Raw genomic sequence first — 19033 nt, 5'->3', positions numbered from 1 at the left:
ATCACACATAGAATACTTGTTAAGAGCAGAAGATTGTCTTCACATTTTACGTCACCAATGCTGCACGAGCCACGCGCAAGCTATACGGTTCAATACAAAGGGAAAAAGAAGAAGTGCCAAACCCCAGCTACGGCCGCCATGACACTCGCCTGAGTTGCCTGAGTCTGCCCCAGAATGCCATGCGAGATGTTGAAAACCAATGACAAAACAAGGTCGTTGTGACGCGCACCCGCGAGCCTTTATTTATCACTTTAAGCAACGCTAAACCACGCTGTTAAAACCAAAAAAACTGTCACTTCAATATTTATTTTATGCGCAATACAATAAAAATTGTTTTTATTTTACATTTGAGAAAAAAAAAGAAGTGGTTTTTGCTGTATCCACTAGGTGTACATCCGATTGTAGGACGTTGATGTTATGTAATTTCCGTTCCTTGAAGGCGTATTATTTTGAATCATTTTAAACTCGTTGTCCTTATGTTGCCGCAGCAGTTTAAAAATATTTTCTTCGCCTGCTCTTCTTAGCTTCATGAGGCTTAATCTGAATGCTGTAATTTGTTTCTGTGCAATTTTCTACGTTAAAAGCTAGCATTTATCGCTTCACCGTTCGTCCAAGAAGATTTGCGCTAACCGCTGTCATCGAGTCGATTCTTGGAGGGCTTTGATCCGTACAGCCATGCCAGAAAAGCCGTCTGTTGATGATTTGGATGAGCAGTATATTCTGCTCGAGACTATAGGAACAGGTACATGACTTATGGCGTCTCTTACTTTTGTTAAGGCTGAATTGGCTTGTGAGCTTTAACGTACGCGCAGGTATGTGATCTTGCCAAATGTCTGCACACGCGCATGCATTTCAGGTGGTTTTGCCAAAGTGAAGCTTGCCATCCACATTCTGACGGGCGAGAAAGTTGCTGTTAAGATAATGGACAAACGTTCTCTTGGGGTAAGTAACTTTTAAAATGCAACAGTGTTCTTTGAGGACTAAAGCGTGTTCCCTTGCCTCTGTGCAGGAAGACTTGCCTCGAGTGAAGCTGGAAATCACTGCATTGAAAGATCTCAGCCATCAAAACATCTGCAAACTGTACCAAGTGATCGAGACAGACACCAAGATATATCTTGTCCTTGAGGTAAGGCTACGAATAAAATTCCGACTGCGTTGACCAAGGGAGGAAATATGGGGTTAGAGAAAAGAGCTTAGCGATAATGAACATATTCTGTGCAGCTGAACCACTTCGTAGTTAAGGCACTTCCTGCTGCAGCCATGCATCGTGCTTTTAGTAAGCACAGCTAAGATATTAATAAAAATTTCAAGCTAATCAGTGCATAATTGCATTGCATTGCAGTGCTGGTGTGTAAAGGGAGGTGGTGATACAGTACACATAGTCAAGGCGTTCTCTCGTTTGTGTGTGATGTGCGTGAATCAAAACTGCTGAGAGAAATTGTAAACAGCTCAAGCTTTGTTCATCATCTATTGCAAGCGAAAACCCGCCGCGCTGGCTCAGTGGCCTTGGCGTTCGGCTGCCGACCCCAAGGTCGCGGATTCGATGGCGGCCGCATTTTGATGGAGGCGCAATACAAAAATGCCCGTATGCTGTGCTGTAAGCGCACGATAATGGATCCCGGGTTGTTATATAAATCGGAGCCTTCCACTACACGTCCCTCGTAGCCCGTGTGTCGCTTCAGGACCCCTACGTTACAGTTCAGCTCTGTTACAAGCTAAATACCACAAACAAACAAGCCGCCTTCCACATCTCCACGACGGCGTTTTCTAACCAAAAAGTCAGTCACCGGCGGCACTTTTGCACACGTTTTTTTTTTTATGAAATGGGGGAGGTGGCTCCTTAATCTACTCAAACCAGCTGTTGAAAGGGCGCGGTGGTTTTCAATCAGGGCCCTTTCAAGTTATCAGCACCTGCCTTTATCTTTTTTTTTTTATAAAACAAGTAAACTGGGCACAAGTTTCGCTTCATGAGTTTCAGAGATTGTAATGGAAGCATTGTTTCTCACACACTCACCTTTTGTGTGCAATGCAAGTGTAGTGCAGTCTGTCAGTGAGAGTTTTTATTTGAAAAAGACTCTTGGCAGAGAAGACAGCTTGCAGAATTTTGCAAGTTGGCAATAACTCAACATTGGTTGCAGCAAACTGCAAACAATTCAGAAGGTTGTATGGGGAGTAGGGGTCAATCATTTGGTAGCAGTGGGCCAGGTTACTGGGAAACCACTAGAGTTACTGGGTGGGGCAGGGCATGAGGTTGTACCATTTAGGTTACAATACAGTTCAAGGTGATATTTGTGCAAGTCAGGATCATGGACACTGCCAAATGCAAAGGCTCTTTGTTTCAAGCCAAATTTCATTTCAGAAGTGCTGTGCACTTGCGAGGGCACAAGATGGGGAGGGGTTCGGGTGATTTGTTGGCTGCTTGGTGGCGCTGGCAGCACCCTACCAATAGACCTTTCTGCAAAAAGGTCGAAAGCCTCCTGCTCATAAAACGGAGGAGATCTGCAGTAAAAATCTCTCACACATTCATCATAGTCCAAAAACCACTGCGGTTGTAATCGTGAAAAGGTCTGTTGGTCGCAGGTCGCTGGTCGTTGGCCTGGAGGTATTGGTTTGGACTTTCATATACCCGTGCCACATGCGCACAAGAAATGGCAGTAAATGCTTACGGTTTTAAGTTTGTTAATGCCATTATTTTTGGAGTTGGTGCTACACATCCAGATTTAATGTCATTGTATGAAAGTCAGGATGACGATAACACGTGCATGGCAATCAAAAAAATTTTCAGAATGTAAACAATGCTAACAAACACAATATCTCGGCATTGTTGTTCAAATGAATATAGAAATATTTTGCAGACAATGCCGCTGTTCTTGTTTGACAAGCTGAAATGGCAGCCATAAACTCGTGTTAGCATACAAGCTGAGAGAGAGTAAACATTTATTGTGTAAACATTTATTGTGTGAAAGAAGACTGTGGGTGGGGTCCTCAGTCCAGGACTCCAGTAGCTTCCGCCGATGCTTTGGCGATAGTGCCTAGTGCCTCCTGGTCTTTCAGGATGCCACTAGACAGTGTCACCTCCCACTGCTCCAGTGCCGCGTTGTGCAGCTTTCACAGTGGTTGGGTTTCGCTCTGCATGCCTCTGTAATGTGTGTGAATATGGGAATATAACCACATTAGGAACATGTGTCTGCATATAATGTTTGGTGAATGCAGTGTAGGTGGTAGAGATTGGGGAAGTGAGTGTTTGGATGCATCTTAGGTGGTAGGAGTCCGTTGGAGAAAGTTGCTTGTGTGGGGGGGGTAGAGATGCCTGTTTAGGCGGAGGGTCTCTACACGGGTGGAAAAATGAGTTGATAGTGGGTAGAGGGTAGTCACTGTGCCCTACTTGGTAGGTATAATCTCGAGCTAGGGCATCGGCTCTAATATTGCTATCGCGACCTGCATGTCCTGGGACCCAGGTTATGACATGATCATGTTGAAGGTGGCCACCCAGAATGCAGAGAGCCGTGCGAGGGACATGACCACTCGTATAGGCTCTGCAGGCGGCTTGGGAGTCTGTAAAAATGTGGGAGCCGTTGTGTTGGATGTCACTCATTTTGATGGTGATGGTTATAGCAATGGCTTCTGCAGTCGCCGGGTCCGGTGTCATGAAGGACGCTCCAAGATATGGGGTGTTGGCATGGTTGAGAGCAGCACAGGCATATCTATGGGGCAGTGCATACAAAGCCAAATTCACATACATGGCCCTGGTGTCTTGGTCAATATTGCTTACAAAGACTGCAAAGATGGGCCTAATAGCGGGGGGGTCTGTGACTCATTCATGTGAGGAGGGACAGGGTCCATGTGAAGGCGGGAGCGCATAGTGGTAGGGAGAGTATCTCTCGGAAATGCCGGAAAAAATGGTGTCCTTCACATCAAAAATACAGTAGAGATGCTGCATCTGACTGAAGGTTACGAATTAACTCTTTGCCACTGGTTAGGAAGTTGCTACTAACAATGTTGCACGCTTTTCTGCATATGGAGTGTGGCTCGGGCAAATGAGTTGTGGCAAGTTCAGTAGGTCGTGAATGGCAGTGAAGCTAATACCATTAAATTTACGCGTGTGGCACCATGCAAATGCCATTAAAACTTAAAGCAGTAAGCACTTAATGACATTGAATTTTCCCATGTGGCATGGGTATAGCCTTCCACCTTGTCCATTTTGCCAACAGATAAGAAATTGCACACAATAACAGCACCATTGCCACTGCAGATTTTATATTTTGTATATGTCGTGCCAAACAGAAACTATTCATGGTCGCTGCTGTCATTGTGAAGACATGTTTCAGTTAAGTTATAACATGGGAGTCATGTTAAATGAGGTGGCTTCAAGCTCAGATGTTTTAGCAGTGTTGTTAGCTTAGTGTCCAAATGACAAAGGTGCCATGGGAAGCAAGAGGCTTGGTATCTACTGTCATGGGAGAAAGCATGAAAAGGTTTTCACGCTCACACACACATGCACACACAGATATGCTTCATCCGTTAAGGTGGCTCAGGGGCTGTGGAGTTTGGATGCTCAGCCCAGGGTCACAGGGCTGAAGCTCAGTTGTTGCAGTCACATTTCAATTGCGGTAGAATTCAAATGAGCCTGTGTGCTGTACGATGTCAGTACAGCTGGTCTAATTTAGTCCAGAGCCCTCCACTGCTGCATCTCGTAGCCCACATGCAGCTTCAGGGGGTTGAACCCCATGTGTCATCGCCATCGCACATGTTCATCATGGCATACAGATGCATGTGATGTTGTTTAGTGAGAACCTGAATATGAAGGATCCTTTCTTTACTCTTTTCTTTAGTTGCTATGACATACATGCAACTGATTATTTCAACAAGTTACACTGCCAAATTTGCAATAGTGGTTACGGCACTTTGTTGCTGAGCATCAACTTGCGTGTTTATTTCTTAGCTGCGGTGGTCATTTGGAATGGAAAAAATTTCATGACAACTGCGTATTCACCAAAACGCCAAAAAAAATTAAAGGAGCTGAAATATGTTCGGAGTCTTGTATAGCAACAACCCTGAATGTCCTCATAGTGATTATAACAGTATAGGAAGCTTGCAAAAGAAGTGATTGGCATCATTTTGGTGTACAGCACAAAACTTCAAATGTGTAGGCAAGAGCAAGCAGTGATAAGCAGATTAAACATGTGCACGGCACCTTTTTTCATGCTACCTGTACACCAAAATGGCAGTCAGTGTGGCTTGAATACTGGCTGCCTATAAAAATTCAGAGGGCAGTTAAGACTTTACGTGCTGTGAAGGTGAAAACATGAGTGTGTCATTATGAGCATTCGACCTTGATGTAGGTTGCGCTCTAAAAAGTGATATGAAGACACACCTCCGAATGCCGATTCTACAGGCGCCGAGTCCACAAAGGTCTGAATGAAACACTCGTTTCAAATACCTAGCCTCCAACCTGACTAAGAGACATATGATATATGCAACGAGAGATCATATGACACCACCCGCAATGGTGTGCAACACGGTTGTGTCACAATTTTGATATGAAAATTGTTTTTTGGGTAAAGGAAATGGCACAGTAACTGTCTCACATCATGGCGGACACCTCAACTGTGCCTTAAGGGAGAAGGTAAAGAGTTTGGGAAGGATTGCCATTGAAAGTGCATATGTCGTCGGTTTGAATCCCTGTCGCAAGCTAGCTTCCAACTTGACTAGTACATGTAAGCTATATGCAACAACAAATCGTATGACACTGCCCGGAGCACTGTACAACAAACGGTTGCTCAAAATTTTGGTACGAGTGTAGTCAGAAAAACTGGTGCCACATTGAGGTCAGCCAGTGGGGAGTATAAATAGAAGAACGACATGTGTAGGGTTTTCTGAAATGGTAGTGCTTGGCTTGCTGTGTGTGCCCCATGGCCGCTTGATGACATCATCCTATTTTTCTTGCCATTGCTGAGATTTTCTGTACACATCTGCGAGTGCACACTTTAACATACTAACACACACCACTGGCTTTTCTCGTAACGGGAGTAGTAATGGTTTTGCATTAAAATCTTACTCACTTTAAACATAATTTTTGCTTGACCCTGTACACATTCCTCCATCCTCCCCCTTGCTGTCCTCTTTTTTTTTTTTTTTCGAAATAAAATTGGAACTGAGCATGATACTATTTATTTATTGTTTGTTTGTTTATTTATTTATACAATACTGCAGGCCTTGTGTGGTCCAAGCAGAAAGGGCACATAAATATTATTACAGCATAATGACAACAGCAAACAAAAAATTATTAATTAGCAGTTCATAGAATACCAACCCAGTCCTCTAGCTGCATGAACAAAACAAGGAAAGGATACAATTGCTCCAAGATTATGGGATACTGTGAGCAGCAGAAGTAATAAATAGCTTGATAATAGCACTGACAACTCAGTGTTAAGGTACAGGCTGTTTCACACTTAAAGGGAAACTGAGAGCATGTGACTGCCACACTTTGCAAAGTGCTGCCAGGTCTATGAAGAATGGCCATCACCAGGCACATTCACGGAAAGAGCAGCCGGCCATGATTATTGCACATATGCCTTTACCGCCGATTCTCCACAGCTGTTTGTAACAGCGTTTTGCGGCAGCGTATTTTGCTCTACTACGCTAGTCTGAACCAAGTTTCGCTGCATGTTGCCAGTGGTTAGCAACGGCACCCCTAGCAACCTGATTCGCATCTAGAAACAGGTGGTCGCTATGCCAAGCTCCGCTCTGCGCCATGGCGTAGTTCCGCTGGATTGCCAGATTAAGATAGTATATAGGTGTGTACTAACTTAGTGTGATTAACCATGATAATGTCGTAGTATAGTAATGAGCATAATTAGTAGTAAACATAATGGCTACATGTAATGCATCATTAGAAAGAGGAATTAGCCTAATTAAGTAACACTAATTTGACAAATTAATTGCTGTAATTAATGAATTTTTATGTATGTTGCTGTAGCAACGTATAGCTACAGCTTGACCTTGAACGAAATGTATGGATAATGTCATATACAGTATAGGGCAGTGTAAGTCATGTGACTTAGCATGACGTGAATCGGTGCGCTGAAAAGGCACCTACTGACGGTGCTCTCGCCACAGACGGCAGCAACATGGACGGTAATGAAGATGCAGTCGCTTCGACGAGCTCCGACGCTGGTAGTTGTCTGGAACACATTCAACGTTACAGACGCCAAGCCACTCCAATACACGAGAGCTTTCACTCTATGATTAAGTTCAACAGTGGTTAAACCACAGCTAATTTTTTCCTCTACATGTGAAACAGCTGGTACATCAAGTGTACATTTCTGAAAAGAAGTGGAGGAACGACGGCGTTCTGTTAGCTAGTGCGCTACTATTCGTACCTAATTTGAATTTTTAGTGCTGTTTATTTGTACAATTTTCTGAAATAACATAATGTGGTGTCTGTGTGCATTTTATGATCAGTATTGCTTTTGATCCGAGAACATGCAAGCCCCTGTGTGATTATCATGGGTACACAAAGGTGGGGGTGGGAATGGAACCAAATTGGTATGGTCGGTGCATCTATTTGTTGTGTGCATTAAATCAATCACTGCAGTCATCTTTTCACAAATAGCACATATTGTTTCCTCATCTAGTACTGTCCTGGTGGTGAACTTTTTGACTACATCGTGGAAAAGGAACGGCTGAGTGAGGAGGAGGCTAGGCACTTCTTTCGACAGATAGTATCTGCAGTGGCCTACATTCATTGCCAAGGATATGCACACAGAGATCTCAAACCGGTGAGTGTTTCCCCAAGTGGAGCCCTGAGCAAATTGGTACTGTGTTGTGTCGCTCACCGCTTCTTGAGTCCTGTTTTTGTGAACTGTTTCTTCTTTATGTTCTCAAATCACCAATTTGCTGAACTGCACACTGCTGCCAGGTGCTGCAGATGGTACTATAAGAGAAAAACATGTTTGTCCCCTACTCTGGGTCTTTTGTAATTGTGATTCCATTTACTCTCTTCTGGTTAGTCTATTCTCTTAGTGGGTACTGTCTTGGCCATTGATGTACTACTGTTTAGTGGCTTGTGATGCAGACTACTGCATCACAATCCACTCACGAGCCACTTTTTTCCTTCCAAGGATTGGCCGTGATTTGCATGGAATGGCACTGGGCTCAGTGGCCGGAGTTGTGCCTGATGGCATTGCCAGCTTGCATAGCAAGTGCAGTTTTGTGTATTGAATCCAAAGCTTTGATATCTGAAATGTTTCATCGTAGTAATTCCCATGAGAAGTCTTATGCAATAGCCTTTCTGTTTTCTGGGCTGTGATTATTGCTTTCCACTGTGTTATCATTGAACTTAATGCCTATGTTGAATACTATTTGAAGTGACAAAGGCACTTTGGCCTCAAATGTTCATGCGTCAACACTGGAGCAGCCAGTGCTGCCGAGACAGTTCATCTTAGGATAAAGTGTCCGTGTACATCCAGCAGATATACTGCACAGTTTTGGTCTAGTCAGAGCGAATATGTTTGGCCACTATGTATAATGTTCAGAGAACCATGTTTCGAAGTGAACATTCAAACTTAGAAGCCGCCGTGGTGGCTCTCAGTGGTTATGGTGCTCAGCTGCTCACCCAAAAGACACGGATTCAATCCCTGCTGCGGAGGTTGCACTTCAGTGGAGGGACACTTAAGCTCTGCCTTAAGGGTGTGACGTGATAGTGTAATGGGTTATTTCTCATGTGTAGAGAAGGTCATGTTCTTCTTTATATTCATAGATCGACCGCCGTCGTGGCTCAGTGCTCAGATATGGTGCTCGGCTGCTGACCTGAAAGAGGCAGGTTCGATCCTGACCGCGACGGTCACATTTCGATGGAGGTGTAATGCTAGAGGCCCATGTGCTGTGCGATGTCACTGCACGTTAAAGATCGCCAGGTTGTCGAAATTATCTGCGGCGCCCTTCAAAGCCTGAGTTGCTTTGGGGTGTTAAAAGCCACACACACACACACACACACACACACACACACACACACACACACACACACACACACACACACACACACACACACACACACACACACACACGCACGCACGCACGCACGCACGCACGCACGCACGCACGCACGCACGCACGCACGCACGCACGCACGCACGCACGCACGCACGCACGCACGCACGCACGCACGCACGCACGCACGCACGCACGCACGCACGCACGCACGCACGCACGCACGCACGCACGCACGCACGCACGCACGCACGCACGCACGCACGCACGCACGCACGCACGCACGCACGCACGCACGCACGCACGCACGCACACAATTAAAGCCAGCAGCCACAGAAACCAAGGAGCATAGGGAATTTTTTTTATATGTGGTTTTGATCATTGGAGGTTATATTATTAATGAATATTTTATCTCTTAAAGACAAGTGATTAAATTGATTAGGTGGCACTGGTGAACTCTCTCAAGGTTAGGTCACACGTAAAACTTAAATACCCCCCGAAAGCCAAAGACCTGGCAGCCGTCGCTGTAGCTTAGTTGGTAAAGCACCGGATGTGTAATTCGGAGGTTGTGGATGCGGTTGCCACCTGCAGCATGTGGTTGTTTTTTCTTCTGCTTTCTTAATCAATTATCTTTAAGTGATAAAATATTCATTAATAATTTCCAATGATCAACAACACATATTAAAAAAAAACTCCCCTATGCTTCTTGGTTTCTGTGGCTGTTGGCTTCTCTCATATGTATAATAAGCCCCTGATCTCCCTCCCCTTTTCTGCTTAATATACCAGGTATCCCAGCTAAAAGTAACTGAGCTTTTTAAAAACACAGAATGTCCTATCCGCGTGAGACCAACTGAGAGTTGTTTAGAGTCGCATGACCTAGTATGCAGTTTTTTTTTTCGTTCTTCAAAGTTAACTAATTAGTTAAGCCTAATTAGCTAACGTTATAATTATTACCTTGGGGAACAAAGTCTCAATAGAAAAATTGTAGATCACTTTGGAAAACACTTGACTGCAACGTTTGCACCAAGATACTATTAACGTAAAGTAGCTTTTTTCTTGCCTTAAACACTACCTCGCACAATAAAAGAAAGTGTCTACATGACAATTTTGCCATTTAAACACCCCAAGACGCCTCTTAAAATTTATTTTTACTGAAGTGCTCTCCCCTATGAGCTTTGCGTGCACATTGGGGCAGAGATGTGACCCAGCAGCTGGTCACGTGATAGCCTTTTTTTAAGGCAATAAGTAAAGCTGCGTAAATCGTACCTTGACGGAAACAGCACTACTAGCGATTTTTTGATACGATCTACAACTTTTACATTGACACTTTGTTCCCCAATTCAATAATTAAAAAGTTAGCTAATTAGACTCAGCTAATTAACTTCGAAGAACGAAAAAATACTGCAGACTAGGTCACGCGACTCTATAAACAACCCGCAGTTGGTCTCACGTGGCTAGTACATTGCGTGTTTTTTAAAAGCTTGATTACTTTTAGCTGGGACACCTGGTATATGTGTGTGTGTGCGCGTGTGCGTGCGTGTGTGTTGTGTGTGCATGCATATGTGTGTGTGTGCGTGCGTGTACACATATAACCCTGGGAGTCCTCATACCCCTCCTGGCGCAGTGGTGCAGCAGTTAAGCGATGCGCTTCTGCCCTGCGATGGCAGGGGCTCCCTGCTGTGGGCCTTCAATGGTTCATGTTGCTCTTCCCGACGAGTGAGTAATCATTAATTTAACTGCCTGCCATCTGCCACAGAGGGCAGTTTGCTGACTGTCGGGTGGGCAGGTTGTGATTACGCCGAAAGGTCACATGGGGACCACCTGCCAGAGCCATGCCCAAGACTTTTCGCTCACAACGCCAACACCGGATTTTCTGGTTAACGGTGCTTCTAACGCCGTTGCGTTAAAAAAACCTTACTTTGGAAAACAGATCAACTTGTATTGTACAAATAATCAAATTTCCATGATTGCAGAATCTCAAAAATGCTTTACACAACCTCCAGTAGTTGTGATTTTGTTGTAACACAGCTTAAACAGCCTTATTTTGAAAAATATTGCAGGTATTCTGCTGTTCATGAATAATAAGCCCTACAAAAAACTTTCACTACGACACCAATGATATCTAGGCAATCCAATGTGTCGCCTCTTTTGGCATGTCTATACCTACTAAAATGCACATTCAGAGGCTCTCATTTCATGACAACATAGTTTCTACATTTTGCATGTTTTAAAATTTATATAGTATTTATCTATTTCAGGATACTGACCCTTTTGGGGATTTTACCAGGAGTGGTTTTGATTGTACCTGCAAACATGCTGTTGTGCATGCACTCACAGTTGAAAGCGTTCAAGGACAGTAGAAAATATTGGGCCAGTGTTATAAAGCTTTGAAAAATACATCAAAGGATAGCGTGTAATCAGCATCACAGTTCCACATTGTATCAAAATATATAAGGAATCAGAATTGATGCTTATTGGAGCAGCTTTCTTGCCACTTACATGCAAGTGGGCACCAGAGCATTGCCTATTTCAAACTTTGCATGTCTCCTTATTCAAACACACCTCAATAAGTCTTGCTACATGCATAGCCAAGCATCATCGCACTAGCGGGCTGCCACGGTGGCACAGTGGTTACGGTGCTCTGCTGCTGACCTGACTGACGTGGGTTCGATCCTGATCGCAGCGGTCGAATTTTGATGGCGAAATTCTAGAGACTCGTGTACTGTGCGATTTCAGTGCACAGTAAAGAAGCCCAGGTGGTCGAAATTTCCAGAGCACTTCACTACGACTACGGCGTCCCTCATAGCCTCAGTCGCCTTGGGACATTAAACCCCATAAACTAAACTAATGATTACGCTAGCCTGTAAGCCTACTTTGGTACAGGCATATAGGTCTGTCTCTTCTCTTTGTCATCTTGCATACATTCAGCACACTGCTGAATGAAATGGTGTACATTGGTTGCCTTTAACATGCTGTAAATGTTGAGCTTTCTTGGTTTCAGGAGTCCTGTGTAGCTGGCTTGAACAAAGATGTGATTTATAATGCTGGGGGCCATATTCTGGAAAAGCTGTGGCCATCTTCCAAATACATTCTCTTTCTCTTCTTGTGTGAAATTCTGTATATTAATCTCAGATTGCAGCATTGAGGTGCAACCGCAAAATATAAAGCGTTCATAAAAAAAGTCAGTTGCAGAATTGCTCTTATGAAAATGACAAGTGATAGAGGCTTTGTGTTGGTTGATTATTATGTCACAAGTTCCACCCAAAACGAAAAATTGTCATGGGAATACCGTTGCCATTCTTAAGTGAGCATGACCACATGTGCATACCATACACACACGCAGCTTACAGGGTGCCCAAACTATAAAAAATTGGCACATATTTCTGAAATAAAACTAGAGCAGTGTTCTTGGCATTAGCATAGAGAAAGCAGCATTTTTTACTCAATCTGATATAATGAAATAGGCAGAATTAATAAATCACCTTTCACACTATATGAGCTTGGCAAAATGTTTCAGTCGGGAAGTTGTTGAGTCTGAGAAAAAACCACAAATGTTGCAGCTTTCAAAAAGGTGACTTTGTTCTGCAGGTTTTTTTCTATGCTCTGAAGGAAGTGCAAACAATGCTAGAGAAGCACAAGATTTTAAAGCCCTCATTCATGCTGATAGCAAGTGCATATGTACGGGCTTGGACATGCATGGCTAGTATGGTAGCATTTTCAGGTGGAAGATATTCATAATACATACTTTTGCCGTGGACACTTCAAGTTTTGCACTCTTTGCTGGGTTCACAGAAGAAACTTGTGTAAACAAGCTAAAGTTCAGGCACACTACTTGGCTAGCTGGTGCTTTTACAACATTATAAGGACACTTCCACAGATTTATTGTAAGGACAAAATGTCTGAGTTAAGCATGTTTAATACTCTGTTATTCTTGATGCAATAATATTCCTATGGTGCAGCTTACTGCCCAGTCTCAAAGTGTCCTCTTTTGTGATTATATTTGTTGCATAGCTGCATGCTGGCTATCACAATCTTTTTGTGTGCAGGAAAACCTCCTTTTGGATGAGAACCACAACCTGAAGCTCATTGATTTTGGCCTATGTGCAAAGCCTAAGGTAAAAATCCTATGTGTAGTGTTTGGGCTGAGCCAAGTTTGGCATCTCCTATTTTTTTTTTTTGTCTCCCAAAGCATGGTTTATTATATGCCTGCACTTAGCGGTGACTTCTTTTTTTTCTTGTTGTGAGGAAAAGCTCACCTTGTCCTTTCTTCCCTGAGGTGTCGGTATACAAACCGGCTATACTACTACTATAATAGTCTGACTTCGCCCTGTACCCCAACTGTATTTTTCAGTTGTAGCTTGAGCTACAACTCTGTCTGATTCATTTTCACTTAACTTCTTGTGTCAGTCCACTGGTTCAGGCAGATTCCTGCCTCGGAATCTTTCCATCTAGCCAGTTTCAGAACAGGCAGCCAGAACCACATCGCTGTATCAGCATTGTTTATTTTGCCGTGTTACTCTTTGTTGTTCTCGTTTCACACTTCCAGAGTTTCTAATTCACTCTGTTTCCTGGCTTGTTAGGAAAAAGTTACGGTAGCCTGCCTTTACATCTTAAAGCTTGTTTGAATGGCCCTGCTTATTTTGGGTAGGGCCTGCAGTAACATCACAGTATAGTACAGTTCCACCATGAGGTTATTTTTCAATTGGTAGTCAAGAAATAAGTTTCAGGAACGTTTCAGGCTGATTTGATGTTAAACTGATACTCTGCTGGATTTGACATGCAGTGATGTTTCATGCCGTAACTGGAAATTGCCTCAATTAGGCCCAAAATTCTGCATTTCAGGCCATGTTTCTCTGCAGCAGCTTGAAAACTTTATCAGTTTAAAAAAAAAGTGAGACAATTGCGGTTTTTAAAATTCTCTAAGAATTCATAAAAATTTCATTTTTGCCAAATTTTACCTCTCACTTCTTCAAAAAGTGAAAATTCCCTGAATGGAACATCACTGTTGACATGTCAGAAGGCTTCCTACCATGCCATGGATGTGTATCTTAACTCTTGTCAGAACACTCTCACTTGTTTGTTTGTTTGTTTGTTTGCTTGCTTGCTTGCTTGCTTGCTTGCTTGCTTGCTTGCTTGCTTGATCGTTTCAGTGCACTATTATCAGGTAGTAAAAATTCTAATCACTGTCTATATTTATCGTGCTAAATAAGATTGATAAAGTGCTGTTTATAGCTACAAACCTATGCAAACTTGATGGGGGGACGTGGCTTTGAGACATTCAAAAATGGCCAAAGAGTAGATTTTTTGAAAATTGTTGTATCCACTTGCATGCTTCGTTTTTTTTTTCTGCTGTCCCGAAGTTTCATTGCTGAAATTGGCCGGGAAGTGCTCCAGGCAAATTGTGTGAAGCATGGCGGCTGTGCATTGTGGGGAAGCGTTCAAACAGTAGGCGTTATTTTACATTACAATTTTCTGCTTAGATACTCACTTTGCAGAGCAGATTTCTTCACGATTCTTTTGTCTATTTTTACCCTGTTTGTTTTGTTGCACTCCTAGGATCATAGTGCAGGTAGACTACTTCTGTTTTTCAAATTTGTGAATTTTAATGTTTTGTATAAAAGTTTCTCCTCACTCTAATATGTCAAAGGACACTACTTCATAAAAAAATTAGAAAACAATATCTGTGCTTTGTGAAAAAAATACAGATATCTTGATCTGCGGCCCTTTTGCAAGAGTCATAGAAAAAAATATATATTAGCAGTTTCATGGAGCCATACAGATGAAATTTTGTGAAAGTAGTCATAAAACTGTTTTTAATACGCACACAATTTAATATTCGCATACAACTGCCTTAATAATTTATAGTTCCTTCTTTCAAATGTCTCAGTTTCAACAGCTGAGCAATGGCATGAAAAAAATAAAAAAGTGATATAATTGCTGCTTTGTCGTTTTAATTCACTACAATGCTAAAGCCAGCCAGCCTCAAGAGCTGGAATCACAGCGAAGAAGCAGCGGTTATATCTCAATTTTTTTCATGCCTCTCGCAGCCTTCAATAACCTTCGGCATCATGGCTGTTGCTCGACGTTTGAAGCTGAAGCCGAAACTCATTAGAGAAGAAATTCAAATAGAAATTATGCAGAGGTCGCAGGTGAATGCTACACGTATTCTCCATGTATAGTAATGTCTCACTCATCATTACAAAGAAGAAAACACGCAACCAAAATTTGATGTCTATCCTCCTTAAAATTTTTACTAATGAGATGACAATACAGAGTTCTATTACTTTAGAAGATTTCTTAACCAATGTACACATCACGCTGTGATGCAACATATATCCTTGAATGGTTGGCAGCTGTGTTATGGTTTCCATGGATCTGCGGTTTGGGGGGTGACCGAAGTTCTCACTTGTGAGAGGCTCCTCTGCACAGCAGTCAGTGCAAGCAAAAGTGATGAAGCCAGTTCACTCGGTAGATTAAAAGTCTCTTAATCACTAGGCATTGTGGCAATGTCTCACATGAAAGATACTAATATAAGGGCCAGGTTATTCTGGTCTGCTCACATGGGTGCATTTCTCAAAACATAGCATGTTGTCAGAATACTTAGTGGAGCAAGCTGGTTTTGCATAATGGACAACTGACTGCACGGACAGAGACAGTGGAAAAGACAGCTACACATGTACAAATGTGATTCATATTTGAGTAATTGTGTGTCTTTGCTGCTTTATTTGTCTGTTTGCTTAATGACTTATCTGGCAGCATTTCGGCAATAAAGCATCGATTAAACTGAAAGGTGAGCTTGTTCATCAAAATGGCTTGTTGTCATGTGCATTATATTTTTTTAGGTGTAGCGACGTGTTCTGAGCTTTAATGAGTAAAGAGTACCACATGCACTCTTTTGTTTGTCCAGGGAGGGATGACCACAAGCTTGGAGACGTGCTGTGGAAGCCCTGCGTATGCTGCCCCTGAATTGGTCACAGGGGTAGAGTACATTGGATCCATGGTAAGAGGGTCCATTTGTTAGTTGCATTCGGCACTTTGTTCCCTTTCCTTCTCTTTTTTGCTGTTTGTGTTGCTGCATCTCAACACGTTCTATTTTTTTTGCAAGTTCTCTTCTGCATACTCTGAAAGTGAATGTGCTCGCTGTTTGGCATTGGCAGACAATGCACACAATTCATTAGCAGCCACTTTTGGAAGAAATGTCAGTCTCAGAGAATACAGTTGTTGTCAACAGAGAATACAGTGTTGTCAAGAGGTTCATGGCCTGAAACAACTGTGCACACATGCCAAGTCCAAAGTGTCATGGCTGGGATGCTTAAAGGGACTATGCAAAGAATTCAAAGTCGCTTGTAAATGTTTTCTATGTTTAGAAATGATACTAATGAGCATTCACATCAAGCATAAGTCTTCGGAACTGAGCCGGCAATTTATTATAAATTAAAAAAAAAACGTGTTTTTTAAAATTCGCAGGCCGATTGGTGTGCTCGTAGTGACCGATTATGGAACTAAAATCGTGGAAGAAAGACGTCACTGTACCATGACGTCGCCAGGCCACCACACGCTGTCATTCGCTGGAGCCACGGCAGCCACGACGTCACGGGCACACTTCCGGTAGCCGTGAAAATCGTCTGCTCGTGCCGCCTCGTGACCCTCTCGGGCAAGCGCGGGCCAGGGCATTGCCTTCGCGCATATGGTTTCAATTTTCCTATGCCGCCTCCTTCTGTCGGGAGTACTAGAGCCACTCGCACGGCTCTTCGTGGGCACGCATAGGGCTTGATGCCCATCACGGCCGTAAGAGCGAGCAGTCACACCTCGTGGTCTGGGTTTATTACTGCTAACTACAACAGACGACAAGCAAAGAAACCCGACGCGCGCCGCAATCCAGGAAGGAGAAGAGAGACTGGAGATATGCCGCCACGCCGCCGACGCTGCTGCTGGGGGGCTAGGAGCGACAACCGGAAGATGCAAAGCGAACGTCAACTGATGTATTCAAAGGCGGGGACCAGTCCCAGACCTGTTTTCTTTATTTCTTTCTGGTGCCCCGCGTGTACGAGTTGAGGGGGGAGAGAAGGAGCATAATTTTTAATCGTCTATATCTTCGTTGTTATTGATGCTAGCTTAAAAATCCTTGCATTGGGGTGACGAGTGATGAAATGCCTTTCTCTCGTCTGCTTTAAGTAATCTCAATTACTTTATTGCGTAGTCCCTTTAATGTGTTCAGAGGCGCAGTGGGAACTTTCCTTCAATGAACATTTGAGAAAGCTCTGCTGCTTTGTTTTTAAGCTACTATACTGGTGTGCTCAGGTGCATGCTGGAAGTACTTCTTTGGCAGAAATATTTGTCGCACTGTGGCAACAAAGGACCCCAGTATTTCAGCCAACAAGATTTCCAAAATTTTCAATTTATTTTTTGTCTCGGAATGATATTTTTTCATCTGTGCCTGTGTTATGATTTGATAGAACATGTACATTGGCTGTTTGCTTTGTTTATTCAATCACTTTCTCATTCACTCTCTTGTTCCATTCACTCCGGCAATCGCTAGCCTTGTCGCGAGTGCAGGGAGCACCCTTGTTTGCGACGGAGAGTCATAGAATTCAGAGAACCGACCCAGGGGGTTTGTTGATTAAGTCCAACACCTTGCTTGAGGGTCCGACAGCAGGGGAATAAAACAATAGCGCAGCGGGACGCTGCCTTGAACGATTAGGGGAGCTTATCGGAGGCCGTGGAAGTAACGAGGGCTTCCGGTGTGCAACCAGTGCCGCAGTGCTAAGTCCGCGGGTCCGAGCAAGGGGTATCTACACTGCCTCGACCCGGAACCATCGGATCAGTGAGGGCTTCTGGTGGGCACCAGTACTGCAACGCTGACTCCGACGGCCCACGGCAAGCTTGGGAAGAGAGGGGCAAGGCCAACGCTTCCATGTTGCACTGGGACTACTGCCTCCCATCGCTCCCGACTGCCCTTTTTTTATACCCTACGTATTGCACCGCGGGAGTGAAAGAAGCCGCAGAAGCCGTTAATTATTTCCAGGTTTGAGTTGGTGACCGTTGCTCCCCTTGTCGGACCTCATCACAGGCTGTTTTCACTTTATTTCTTCTTCCAGGGTACAGGTGGTGGTGCTGCACTATAGCTTATTGATTATTGCACCCCCTTTCTGGGAGGTTCAATTGGCACAGGGTGTAAAAGGTGTGGAGACGTTGTCAGGATTACTGTTGCATGTCAAAGGAAACATAAGCTGGTGTTGGCTGGTGTGCAGATTGAAAATAAGGCATCACATAGTGAAATCTAATGTAAAGGTTTCAGATCCTGAGTCACAGGTTTGTGGTGTTTCTGGTGTTTGCTCATGTTGATTGCAATTTGAAAGGCTGTCTTGATTCACTATTCTCATCTCTTATATAAATAGTAATCTTATTTTACTGCCATTTTGTGCTGTTATTGCTTTGTTTCTGTCTACTCACACTTGCTTCTATGCTTTATTTAAGGTTGACATTTGGAGTATGGGGGTCCTGCTCTATGCACTACTTTGTGGTTGCCTCCCCTTTGATGATGAAAATGTAGCAGTCCTGTACAGAAAAATTCAGGTGAGCTGTTTTCATCATGATGACGGCGTCTTTATTTTTTATTTTTCATTAGAAAGCGTCTTTAAGCGGTCTTTCTGCTGCAAATACATTTGGCATTTTTCTGGCTGCTAGAAGTCTTATTGCAGCCGCTTCTAGTTTTTGACATGCTTTGTTCATTGTCTTGAGTAGGATTGGGCCAGAATGAAATGTGAACATGGGACTGCGTGGCTCTTCATGCAGTCTGCGCAATCTAGCAGCACCCATGGTAAGCTGCTGACATGTGCACTTGGTTCTTGGCTTCATTCCTAGCCACTCATGCGTGGCTGTAGTGTGACTTGTCACAGTTTCATCATCCTCGCCTAGCACTGACTTGACACTAACAATTTCAGGACGCGGTCAGCAAAAGTAGAGAAAACAGCAGCATCATTCCACTCGGCCAACCCGTTGAAATGGCGAGCGTCAGAATGAAAGAGAGGTGGCTAGTGTC

General features: G+C 43.6%; 2 protein-coding genes across 8 annotated transcripts in view; one reads left to right on the top strand and one right to left on the bottom strand.

The window, feature by feature from the left end:
• LOC144114799 (uncharacterized) overlaps positions 1-153 on the bottom strand; it is a 32191-nt gene extending 32038 nt beyond the window's left edge. For all 3 annotated transcript variants that reach the window (XM_077648766.1, XM_077648767.1, XM_077648768.1), the window contains exon 1: positions 123-153. In XM_077648766.1, coding sequence (XP_077504892.1) covers positions 123-140 — 18 coding nt within the window. In that variant the 5' untranslated portion in view covers positions 141-153. The remainder of the gene's footprint in view (positions 1-122) is intronic.
• A 255-nt stretch (positions 154-408) lies between these two features.
• LOC144114798 (maternal embryonic leucine zipper kinase-like) overlaps positions 409-19033 on the top strand; it is a 130872-nt gene continuing 112247 nt past the window's right edge. For 3 of the 5 annotated variants that reach the window (XM_077648764.1, XM_077648762.1, XM_077648765.1), the window contains exons 1-7: positions 539-742; positions 857-942; positions 1010-1126; positions 7638-7781; positions 13038-13106; positions 15899-15991; positions 18469-18567. In XM_077648764.1, coding sequence (XP_077504890.1) covers positions 676-742; positions 857-942; positions 1010-1126; positions 7638-7781; positions 13038-13106; positions 15899-15991; positions 18469-18567 — 675 coding nt within the window. In that variant the 5' untranslated portion in view covers positions 539-675. Of the gene's footprint in view, positions 743-856; positions 943-1009; positions 1127-7637; positions 7782-13037; positions 13107-15898; positions 15992-18468; positions 18568-19033 lie in introns of all 5 variants that reach the window. The other 2 variants (XM_077648760.1, XM_077648763.1) reach the window with 2 other exon arrangements.

The sequence above is a fragment of the Amblyomma americanum genome, chromosome 1 (assembly GCF_052857255.1).
Source record: "Amblyomma americanum isolate KBUSLIRL-KWMA chromosome 1, ASM5285725v1, whole genome shotgun sequence".
NCBI lineage: Eukaryota > Metazoa > Arthropoda > Arachnida > Ixodida > Ixodidae > Amblyomma > Amblyomma americanum.
This window is presented reverse-complemented; position numbering and strand designations above follow the sequence as displayed.